Source organism: Rousettus aegyptiacus, unplaced genomic scaffold (assembly GCF_014176215.1).
Source record: "Rousettus aegyptiacus isolate mRouAeg1 unplaced genomic scaffold, mRouAeg1.p scaffold_m13_p_4, whole genome shotgun sequence".
Classification (NCBI taxonomy): Eukaryota; Metazoa; Chordata; class Mammalia; order Chiroptera; family Pteropodidae; genus Rousettus; species Rousettus aegyptiacus.
The window spans coordinates 151,093,034-151,105,495 of record NW_023416307.1 but is presented as its reverse complement, the minus strand read 5'-3'; the positions used below and the strand labels follow the sequence as shown (position 1 = coordinate 151,105,495).

At 47.9% G+C, this 12,462-nt stretch overlaps 1 protein-coding gene across 1 annotated transcript; it reads left to right on the top strand.

The window, feature by feature from the left end:
• The first annotated feature begins 3,910 nt into the window (after positions 1-3,910).
• Positions 3,911-7,310, top strand: LYZL4 (lysozyme like 4). The gene is made up of 4 exons (XM_016163306.2): positions 3,911-4,049; positions 4,169-4,318; positions 5,807-5,885; positions 7,241-7,310. Exons 1-4 carry the CDS (start codon positions 3,911-3,913, stop codon positions 7,308-7,310), a joined length of 438 nt encoding a protein of 145 aa, XP_016018792.1.
• Positions 7,311-12,462: the final 5,152 nt, after the last annotated feature.

Sequence of the window (12,462 nt, the reverse complement as noted above, 5' to 3'; positions counted from 1 at the left end):
ATGCTGTGGTAGGCAGAAAAATGTTCCCCGAAGACGTCCATGACTTTACACTTGGAACCTCCGAATATATTATTGTCATGGCAAGAGGGACTTTGCAGATGTGGTTAAGGTTAAGGACCTCAAGACGTGGAGATTACCTCGGATAGTCTGGGTGAGCCAGTCTAATCACATGAGTCCTTAAAAGCGGGAGAGGAGGCAGAAGGCAGGTTGGAGAGGCACGACAATGCAAGAGGCAGAAGATAGTCAAAACATGAGAAGTTCCGATCTATCCTTCAAAGATGGAGGCGAGGAGTTAGAACCAAGAAATGCCGACGGCCCCTAGCAGTGGGAATGGCCCTCAGGGACAGTCAGCAGGGAAACAGGATCCTCCCGCTACTAAGAACTGGATTCTGCCAATAACCTGAATGGCCAAAGGAATGGATCCTCCTTGACGGCCCCCAGGAAGAAGTACGGCCCCGCTGGCACCTTGATTTTAGGCCGGCGAGACTCACGTCAGACTTCAGACCTATAGAACTTTAAAAATAAATTTGCGTTGTTTAAGCTGCTGAGTTTGAGGCAACTTGTTAGAGAAGCAATAGAAGCTCCCTGCTTCAGAATATTCTGGTGCATAGCAACTGATGTCATAGAAAAGGTTCTAGAAAAGCGGGCCGTGGAGAAGGACTTGTGGTTTGGAAGCGCTTGGGTGAAGGCAAATGGGTTGTCAAGGAGGTGGCATCTGAAAAATCCAGGGGACTGAGTGGAAGGAGAGCAACTTTCCTGTAAGGAACATGAAAACTGCCATGTGGCTGTTCCTCCCCTCCCCCGGGGGACTGATGGCAGGTATACGGTGGGGCAGGACCTGGGACATGTGTGATGACACCCAGCTGCAGGAGACACCCATCAGCGAGTTCCCTTATTGCTCATCCCATGACAGTTCTGTTGGGAAGCGTAGGTTTTTGTTCATTTATTCATTCGAGAGAGATTCATTGAGCACCTACTATGCACCAGGCTGTGTTCACAGTTCTGAGGATAAAGCAGAGAACAAAACCGATGGTGCTTACACCCTGGTAATGGGAGATAGACAAGTGAGCAGATAAATGAACGAGGTAATTTCTGAAACCGACTTATCTTGTGAACAAAACCCGCGATTTTCTGCGACGGGGCAGCGCTCAGGGGATCCTATTTGAGTGGCGTGCTCGTCTGAGCTGAGACTATGACCAGAAAGAGCAAGCCACGTGGTGGTGGCCGGGAATCACGTTTCTGGCAGAAAAAAAAAAAAACAGCGTGTGAGAAGGACCTGCGGTGGGAAAGAGATTGGTACTTCCAAAGAAAAATGAAGGTGAACGAGGGACTGAACTGGTGCTCAGACCAGGAAGGGTTTTGTTGGCCAGGTTGAGAATTTGCGATCTTTTTTGAAGTACGAGGGGGCTCTGTTGGAGACGTGTGATGGTACATGTTTTTAAGGCCTTTCCAGCCGCCGTGTGGGGTATAGGAGAACAGTTAGGAAACCTCTACAGGAGTCAGATATGGCGGATATCTGGGCTAGCATGGTGTGGAAATGGCGAGAGGGGAACAGGTTTTGGAAGAGCGGTGGACGGGGCTCCTGGCTGCTGGGGAAGAGAGAAGGAGAGAGCACTCAGTAGGCCTTTTATGAGTTGAGATGGGGCCCGCCCTCTCTGGGAGGCAGACACTGCCTGAAAATGTTGTTTGCTCTGTTGGGCAATGTAAACACGGACTTCTCTCACATACACTGAAATTCAGTTATTAAGCTTGGGCGTGGAGTGCATCGGAACTTGGAAAAATAAGTGTCTGCAAGAGATTTGCACGATTAACTCATTTGTTTTTTAAATCAATGAATTAGGCGAGTATTACTTTCACCTCTACTCTAGTTGAGGAAACTGAGGCACAGAGAGGCTGAGAAACTATCGTAGATCACTCCTGGGATCACTAAGATTCCAGCTACTGAGAGGATAAAACTGGGCTTTGGATCCAGGCAACCCAACTCCCAAGTCCGAGTGCTTAAATGCTGGGCCCTCCCTGACAATGTGTTTGGTGTGCTGGTCACCTCTGTAACTGATCATGTAGGCTGAGCATTTAAATTAATGTTCGAAAGTGCAAGTCACTTTCACGAATATACAAGTCACACATTTAGGTCATTTGTTCTCAACAGGGGGCAATTTTGTCCCCCCATGAGACATGTGGCAAAGTTTGGACACATTTTTGTCTGTCACAACTGAGGGGGCAAAGTTATTGGCACCTAGAGTCCAGGAGTGCTCCTAAACAATCAACCTCCAATGCACAGGGCAGCCCCCAGAACACAGAATTTTCCAGCCCAAGTGCCAAGTTTGAGAACCCCCAGCGTAGATGTGCATACACCTGTGAGTGATGACAAACAGGAAGGGGGAATTGATTGTCCAATTGATATATATTCATTTAGGGGTTACAGGGCATGCCAGGAAGAAGATGTATTATAATTTCCAATTGCACATTCTAGTCTGAGGGATGGGACATAGCACAAAACAGGACAATCACCGGCTAGGCATTCTGGAAGCGATTCAGAGAGGAGATGTTCTTGGAGGATTGCATCGGGCTTCAAGGAGGTGGCACTTGGGCTGGAGACCTGCAGACGGAGCAACATGTATGTGAGGAAAGGCGTGGTAGGGATCTGTGCATTGGTAATAACCGCGTGTGAAGACACCACGGTAAGAATTAACAGGAGCTTGGGCATTGGGGGTGTGGCGTGTGGAGGTGCAGGGAGAGGCACGGAGAGGAAGCGACATGGGAATTCGGAGTTGACTGATCTGACTCCTCCTGCTGGAGGGAGGCCAGGTGAGGCAAGATCATGGAGCTTAGAGAACAAAGTGTGGGTTTGCTGTGGTAAGGAATAGGAAAGCAGCAGCGTTCTCAAAGTGACACTTTCTAAGTGCTTTGGGGGCATTTCTCAGTCATGGCAGAAAACGCCACTTGAAGGAGTTGGCATGGAGGAGTGGGGACCAAGAGGCTGGGCTGTGACTTAGCTCGCGGGGATGACAAGGGCTGAAGTGGCGGTGATGAGTTTAGTTGGTGACAGCAGAAACGGAGAAGGTTAAACTCAGGAGTCAATTCTCTGAGCGCCCCACAAGTTATCCCCCTTACCTTTTACGGATGAGGAAACAGAGGCACCGCGAGGCTAAGCGACTTGTCTGCTGTTGCTGACGGTGACCCCGTGAACAGGCAGCAGGTCTGGGCTGGACCAGGGTTCGTCTTCTCGCATGGACGGTGAGCTTGGTTTGTCAGAGTCGGAGGACTAGGTTTTGTAAAGGATAAGACCACAGCCCAGTATATTCTGGGACAAAAGGCAACGGCGGAAATCATTCAGCATGACAGTGGTGGCCGTACTCGAGTGGTGGTGCCGTGAAGAATTTTTCCCTTGGCCTTTCTGTTTTCCAAAATGTGTTTAATGAGTAAGGTCTACTTCCACAATAAAGGCGAAGAAAGGATTTGAGCATCTGCATCTATTACAAAATAGAAACGAGTGAGAAGAAAACCAAGGAGAAGCCATTGAGTGTTACTGAAGGAAAAGTGTGTGCGTGCGTGTGTGCGTGTGTGTGTGTGTGTGTGTGTGTGTGTGTGTGTGTGTTAGGGGGGCGGGGAGACCTTCAAAAGAGTGATTTCCTTAGAAAACACGAGGTCGGGAAGAGGAGGAGAGACAGAGGGCCTCGGGTATCTTGGGTTTGTGTAACTAGACGTGGAGAATTAGGAGCGGGGAGAAGTATCGGGGATAAGCCAGGCAGGACTCCCACTTTTCTGCACACACTGAATTGCACCCCCCTTCCCCCCAGGGCACTTCTTTTCCTTCCGAGGAACCAGCGTCCCTACGACCTAGGTAGAAATTACCTGTGACTCCACCGGCTCACCTGGCCGCTATTGCCCAGAGCCGCCAGGGGAGAAGATGAAGGCGTCCGTGGTCCTCTCCCTCATTGGCTACCTGGTGGTTCCGAGCGGTGCTGTCATCCTGGGGCGCTGTGTGGTGGCAAGAAGGCTCCACAGAGGAGGCCTGAGTAATTTTGAGGGCTACAGCCTTGAAAACTGTGAGTAGGCCCCTCTCAGCCCTCTCTGTCCTCGCCTCCTTTCCCACGTCCTCCGCCCAGGCACCCCCTAACAACAGCCCTCCTCCGAGCCACGCGCCTCACTTCCTGTTCCATCTTAGGGGTGTGCCTGGCTTACTTTGAGAGCAAGTTCAACCCCGTGGCTGTCTACGAGAACCTGCGTGGTTCCTACACAGGCTTCGGCCTCTTTCAGATTCGCGACACTGACTGGTGTGACAAGGGCAAGAATCTCTGCCACACGGCCTGCTCCGGTATGTCCCCTCCCTGCGTTCCACACTGGGGCACTGGGGACCACGGCACTGAGCTCGGAGTTCTGCCTTCCCAAGGGCCAGAGTTTACAAGGTTGGGGCAGGGAGGAGGAGGGCGGGAAGAGGCTGGGCGGAGCCAAATCCAAGGTGGGACCCGAAGAGGCCGCATGCTGCCCTGCGGGGTACGCGGGGAGAAAGGGCGGCGGTGAGCCAGGCACAGAGGCTTGGGTTGGAGCTTTGGGGACCCACATCCAGATGGGCGGAGAAAGCGTCGGGACCTTGCAAGGGGGCGGGGACCAAGGGGGCGGGGACCAAGGGGCCGACCTCAGAGCCCATCCGCTCCCAAAGGGTAAGGTAGACAGCTCCCGTTGGGCCTGATTTTTCTCACCCTTGGCTACCACACTCTTCCTCCAAAGGGATCAGAAGCTGCCATGGTGACAGGCAGAAGTGGTCACTGGGAGGAGACGGGAGGGGCTGACCCAAGGGGAGCTTGGCTTGCTGCTTTTAAGAGGTTCCACATACTTGTGGTCAAGAGGAGGCGGAGCTCAAGACTCACCCCGTGAGCGTTTGCAGAGCACCTACTACGTGCCAGAGGACCGGCGTGTGATCCCCAGGTTGGGGGGGTCTCATGGGTGGAGCGCCGCCATCAGGGTGGGCGCCGTCTTCGTCTCCTGCCCCTTGACGGGTCTCCGGCAGTAGGGTTGTGGAGAAAAGCAGCAGAAGGGAAGGGGACGGAAGTGGAAAGGCGTGTTGGACAAAGCTGGACGCAGCCAAGGATTTGGGGTCCTGTTTGGGGAAAGTGAGAGGCTACAGCGCAGGCAAGGAGGAGGGTGTTCCTGTAGTCCCTGGGGGCAGGTGTCGGTTTCCACCTTCCAAGGAGGGAATGGAAGGACGAATCCAGAGACATGTTCGTTCCTCAGAGGCACCTCTGGGCCCTCTTATATTCTGTTTCTTCTGCCTGGAACAATTTTTTCCTCTGCGACTCCCTCAACCCCCTTCCCTTAGATGTCAGTCGGCCCAATGACCCTTTCCTGACCCTTTGCATCTGAATTAGGTGCCCCCGCTCAACACTCCCACATCAAGCTGCATCCCCAGCTTCCTGGGCATCCTTTGCTTTATAATCATCTGTAATCTTTACCCTCTTGCAGATGTCAGGCTCTGTGAGGCCCGGGGTTTATCATGTTTGTTGTTCTATCACCACTGCTTTTTTTTTTTTAAATATATATTGCTTAGCACAGAATATTCACTCTATTATGTATTTTTAATGAAAAGAGTATTATAAAAATCACAAGAAAAAAAATCAATAGAGTTAGTAAAAGATGGCCACATCCTGCTACCTCCCAGGGCTGTCTGAGAGAAATTTAAGGGCAGGTTCATTCTTGGGATCACATGGACGCCTCTCTAACGTGAGTACCTTCTCCCTTCCCCGACATGCTCTGACTTAGCTGCCGAGTGGTGATGTGGTAGCATTCCACTTTGTTTTCTCCACAGCTTTACTGAGACCAGATTTAAAGAAGACAATTGAATGTGCCAAGATAATTGTAAAAGGAAAACACGGGATGGGAGCATGGTAAGCGGTGTACCTTTAAACAGCCTGTGTTAACGGCTTTCGCTCGTTTAATCTTAATCTTAGCCGAATCTTGGTTGCTGCACATCCACAGTCCCAGACTAGTGGGATCCTACCTATCAAGTTAAACTGTGGAGCACTGTTGAGTTCTGCGATCCCAAGGCTATAGAAGGAAAGAAATGATGATCAAATTGCCTTAGGTGAAGCATTTTCTCACCTCAAATCTTGTTTAAGGTGATACAGGATGCTCAGATGAGCATCCCTTGAAATATCTGTATATATCTGATTGATTCTTTCTTATAAATTCCTACAAGCATTCTTGAATACTCTTAAGGTTCTCCATACATGTTGTGAAATGACTCTCCAGCAAGCTCGTACCAATTTATACTAATAGTAACAGTTTATTTAAATGGGTATTTACTGCACTCTTACCAATGATAAAATCTTTGCCCTTTGAAAGGTGAATAACCATTTTGTCTTGTCTTCTTTTGCATTTTGTGATATCCCATTAGTCTTTTCCCATTATGTTTGTTATATATTTATATTCTTTTTGTGATTTTTCCCCCTGTTCCTTTCCTTTGCCTATTTTTTTTTTATTCATGTCATCATATTGGTTTGAATGAACTCTTAATATATTAGATGTGTCATCTGGTCATTAGATAGTTGCTGCAAAAAATACCTGCAACTTTGATTTCTTCTTCAGCCAGGTGTTCACTTAGGAAAGCCTAAAGTTCGTAAGTGGTTGGGCCTGTGTTTGACTTATTTTACTCAACATTTTATTTGTTCATCTTGTTATGGATAGTTGTAATTTGTTCATTTTCATTACTGTGTAGTATTCCAGTGTATGAATATACACAATTTATTTATCCATTCTTCTGCTGGTGGGCATCTGGGTAGTTTTCCTTTTTAATGCTGCCATGAACATTCTATACTTATCTTTGGTAAATATATAAACAGACTTTTCCATCAATTATACAAGGAATAAAATTACTAGTCATAGGATATGCATATTTTCAGATCTGGCATACTCTGCTAAACAGAGATTTAAGAGATTTTATCAACCTCTACTCCCATCAACCATTAGGAGTTTCAGTTGCTCCAAATTCTTGCCAATGCTCGGAATTTTCCAGTTTATTTTCGTGACTGCGTGGTGGTATTGTATTGTTAGGATGTGGTGGAGAGAGCAAGAGAGACATACTCAAGATTCACGAGAACCTTTAGGGGGTGGCAAGCTCAAATGCCCAGGGGCCAGGCTGGGGGTGTAAGTGGGTCAGCAGGGGCTGTAGAGCCCTGGAGATCCCAGCTCTGATAGTGGGGAGGCCCCTCCCATTCACTCCTCTGGGTCTTCCCTTCTGCAGGCCCTCCTGGATCCTGAACTGCCAGAACTCGGACACCCTGGCACGCTGGCTGGATGGATGCAGGCTGTAGCTGTCACCGGGGCGGCCCGCGCAACACTCCCCAGTTGCATCTTTTGAATGAAGACGCTCTTCCGTTGGCTGCCTTCACTCAATCCTATTGATTATGCTACCGCTTGACAGCTCCGGATGGAAAGGGACAAAAGTTTGCTAAGGATGCAGGATGCAGAATAAACCAGCTAGTTACTCAACCTGGGCCAAAGGTCTCCACTTGTGTGATTATACTGTGGTCGTGACTATGATAACCATTATTTACCATTATCATAATTTATTATTACTTAATCTCAGATGGAGGCTTTGAAGGAAGAGAAGAGACAGTGGAAGAAAAGAGGAGTCACAGAGGACAGGAAGACAGGCAGGCGAGGCCTCCGGTCTCAGTGTGTGTCCGCATCGAGGTACACAGGCGGATGTGAGGAGACCACAGAGTCCTCTTTACGCTTCTATGGAGAGAATCCAGCGACAGCTCCTCTTTCGTATGAAATGTTAAGTTTCTAGAAAATTATCAATAACTCACACTCTCCTTAGAGAAATTGTGGAAAATCCAGAAACGTAGAAAAACAGAGTCCCGCCTTGGTCCTCATACCCAAGGACAACTGCTGCCATGCTTTGACTGTAGTCCCTTTTGGTCTTTCTTTCTGTAGAGTGGTTCTGACGATTTTTCAACAGTGCTGTCACAACACTATAGATAGAGTTTTGTACCTTACTTTTTAGGAAAAAAAAAAAACCCACATGGTAACAAATCGTTTCCCTACATGTATTTTGATCGTAAGGAGAAAGCGGTTTATTTCTGAAGTGCAGCGGCTGATAGCATGGAGCAGCAGGTGTCGGCCTGGGCTTCCGGGGCATTTCTGCCTGAGACATGGGAGTGGAAGTGACCGCAGAGGTATCTGTTCATCAGGAGCCAGGGCACCTGTGGAAACCGAGCTATTCTGGGGTTCAGAGAACATAGCCTTAGCCTCGCAGCATGTGCAGGAGAGAAAGGGCTGGGGTGGTACCGAGGGAGCTTGTCTGCAGCATCTGGTACACCAGCCTCTTCAAAACGAAATCTTAGTGCCAGTTACTATTCTATTGTGTGAATGCACCATGTGTCATTCACTTTTCCCCTACTCTCTGATTTTTTAGGTATTGCCACTTAAAACCCATTACGAAGAATGCCGCAGCTGCCCCTCTTTCCATTTTGGACACTTCAAAAATGACACAAACAACATACATTTGATGTAGAAAACGTGGAGAGTACAGATAGTCATAAAGAAGGAAATTCAAAGTCCCCATCATCCGCTTACTGGAAATAAAACTTCGTCATAGGTTTGTAGCCACAGTGGAGAGAACCTTGACGTAGGGACGGTGACTGCCAGCCTTCTCGCGTGTACCTTCCCCCACTTCGGTGTGAGTGCGCACAGGTTCTCTTCCTTACAAACAAGGTCTACTCCTGTGCACACAGTTTGATATTTTGCTTTTTTTCGGTTGACACTTTGTGGTCTTAATCCTTCTGGATCTGTGACAGGGATCCTAGAGCTATTTTTAATGACACACAGTATCCCTTTGTGTGGACAAATTATGATGTACATAACCCTCTATGGTTCCTGTCTTCAATCTAGACAAAAAGTCAAAGACATAAGGGAATCGTGGCCACTTAAAAGGCAGGCAGGACCTAAATAAAGCAGGCGAGCCCTTCTTTTTGTTTGCATTTTGAAGAAATGCAAAGAAAAAGATACAAAAAGAAAGATAAGTTAGAATTTCAGGGACAGAACTATTACTCAAGCTCAGTAATGACTGATCGCCTTAATCAGCTCGTTTTGTGAGGCTTTTCCCCGACTCTGGAGAAAAGGGTATTCGATATCCCAACCACACAGAATGAATTGGACCGGAAAATTCTGCTGGTGGTGGCACTTACTGTTAAGGTCAATGAGAAGCTTTTGAGACCTTGAGAGCAACTTCCTTATTGAGCTGGGAACCACAGGGTGGATCTGAGGGTGGGTTCGAATATGATAATGCACCTGACCCCAACCCGACCTTAACCCAGACATTAATGACAACCTGCAATTGGCCGAAGCACTATCTCCTCAAGTGCCAAATCCAGCGTGCTGCTGACTCCTTCCAGCCCATTACTTCTGCCGCGGCTCATCACCGTCCTCTAATGGCCACTTGTGTCAATATGGGCGTGAGGCTTAAGGGCAAAGCAAATGTTGGCGTATTGATTGGAAGGACCTCTCTAGGGTTTCCTAACACCACCTCCTGGCTCTGCGCTCTCAAACCCACTGATAACGGGCATTAATTACAACGAGTACTCATTCTGGGGCCGGATCTCCCTGTCTGTTTTACAGAACGATCAGAGCTAAATTAAGAAATCTTGATAATGACAACTCTTGTTACTATTACTTCTCTCACCAGCAGCTACCACAGTAACTCCAGTTTTACAAATAGTAACATTGAGGTCTTTACATACGATGTTTTCAAACCTTGAAAAATCTAACGAGGTATGTATGAATAATAACCACATGACAAGTGGAGAGACTGAGGCTTGGAGGGACTAAATAACTTGGCTTTATTCTAGGCTGGTAAGCGATGGAGGTGGAGTGTCTCCCTAAAACCTACAGCTCCTCCCAAACCCTGGTATTGTATTTGTGTTAATTTTCCATTCTGTCTATGAGCTGGAAAACTGGGTCTCTGGCTTTTTTAATTAAGATTTTTGCATTGAAGAGGTTTTAGGCAATTAGCACAGAACAATGGGTCATTGTCCTAGGGCTCAATTCAAAGGCTGGGAAATTGGGGTCTGAAAGATGGAGTAACTTTCCCAACTACACAAAAATAATCAATCGGAGACAGGGTGGTGAACTGCAGCATTTCCAAACCGTCATGATCAAAATCACTGGGATGGCTGTTAAAACGCTGGTTCCTGGGCCATGCCCCACATCTACTGAGTCCCTCTCTCCACGTATGGGGCCCAGGAATCTGTATTTTTAAAATGCGTCTCCAGATAAATCTGAGCTTTGGGAAACTTGGGAGAAACTGGTTAGTGGAAAAAGCATGGGCTGGGAAGAATCAGAAGATCTTCCAGAAGATGCCAGAGATCATTCTTGGCTCTGCCACGCCTGAGCTACCCAATTCTCTGAGCCTCCTGTTTCCTACTTATAGACTCAAGTGAGTGACCCTGGCTGGGCTGGCCACACGGAGGTGATGTTGAGGGGGTGGCCGTGAGGCAATGGGGTCTTCTGCTTCCTGGGTCCTTTGTCAGCGCCCCGGAACCATGTTGACTTATTGGTAAAGATGCTACCAAATATCTGCCATCAGGTGGGTCTGTGGTGGGGCGCGTGTGGCCCTCGCTGTCTGGTGCCATGCGGAGCCTGCATTGTAGCCTGGCCAAGTCAGTTACTAGAGTAAGAAGGTTGTATCTTACCCTCAGGACACCACTTTCTAGAATTCCCCGTAAGTCATGGCTGGTTTTTATTTTGGATCTCAAATCTTATGTACTTCTCTGGGTGAGAGGTGGGCCGGGCACCCCTGCTGCTCCTCTCTGCTTTCTCCTTCCTCCTGGACTTCTCTAGCTCTTTTGAAGAAAGACTGCTCCTTCGCTCTCCTGTCCCTGACCTTTATGCACAGGCGGTTTGGGCTCCCGACTCTGTTTTTCCAAGTCATCATTCTCAGCAGCCTTAGCGTTTATGTAGATGAGCCATCATCAGCACCTTGACATCTCAGCTCCTTGAGGTCATTGCAAAGAGCTTGTCCTCCACCTGGCTTGAGCCATATTTACCTTAATCTTGTCATTATTAACTCCACCACTTCCAAACACCTCAGTCTTTGGACATCGCCCCACAGCGTCCCACGGCTCTGTAGCTCGAACCGTTCTTCGACTCTACTGGATTGACCTATTGCCCTTGCTTCATCCTCGCCTTCCTCCGGCCCTGGCTCAGATTCCAGAGCTGCCATCGTGAAGTCATGCCTGCATTCTCATCTCCCTTGCCCGTCTTTCCTCTCTCTGACCTTTGCATCTGGCTACTCAGCCCCAGGTCAACCCACTCTGCATTTGTACCCATGTAGCTCCACATATTTAGAGAAGAGGAAAAAAAAACCCATCATTATGCCACGTTGACTGGTGTCACTTTAAATTCTTGACAACCATTATCAAGTGAGCCTTTACATTTCCAATCCATTTCACACCTTCTCCTCTCTCTTTAAATCTCCCAACACCTCCTCCCTAATCCACCCTCTTAACTGATGATATTGCTTCTTATTTTACTGAGGAAATAAAAAGCCATCAGATAAGACCATCTGCAGGCTCCTATCACCACATCTGCTCATCCACACACTCCTCTTCCTGTCTGTGGTTATGGGCCAACTGGTGATGCTCCCGGCTAAGGTCAGCCTCTCCATGTGTGTCCTGGATCCCATTCCCTTTGCTTACTCTCATACTTTACAAGAGACAAGTGACAATGTACTATCACTTTTTGTCTTCCTGACTTGATTCCTTACATCATCACAAAAACATATTGTAATTGTAATATCTCCTGGTTTAAAAATATCCCTCTCATGGACTCTCAAAACAATCTTAAAAAATGAAAAAAAAACTGCCCAAGTTCTCTCCCTTCTCTGGCTTGCCTTCCATTCTCTCTTCAATCCAACTCATTGGAAACACATCTCTCGTGGTTACCAGTGGTCACCATATTGCCGAACTCTACGATCAATTCTCAGAACACATCCTGTCAACGGCAGCCATGGACATGGTCGATCTCTCCTTCTTAAAGCACGTAATTCACTGCCTTTGGGGACCCCGTGCATTCTCCTCCTCTTCCGGGCCAGTGTTGGAGGGACCCAGGGCTCAGTCCTTAGGCCTCTTCTCTATTTTCATCTATTTCCAGGACTTTAAGCAACGTCAGTATGCCTATGACTTCCAAATATGTCTATTTCCTCCCCAACATTTTCCTCAAACTCCAAATTCACATATAAAAACACCTGTTCTACATGTCCTCTTGGCTATTTAAGAGGCATCTTTATGCAGCGCAGCAGCAGCAGCAGAGAATGGATATGAATTAAAACAGACCCAGAGATTGCAGGTGCAGAAATCTTTGCCCTCAAATTTTGAGTCACACAGGACAGACATTGTCTCCAGGGGTGTAAAGGCACCTCAGTACCAGGAAGCTGGTTCATGATGGGGGAATCTGGTGAGC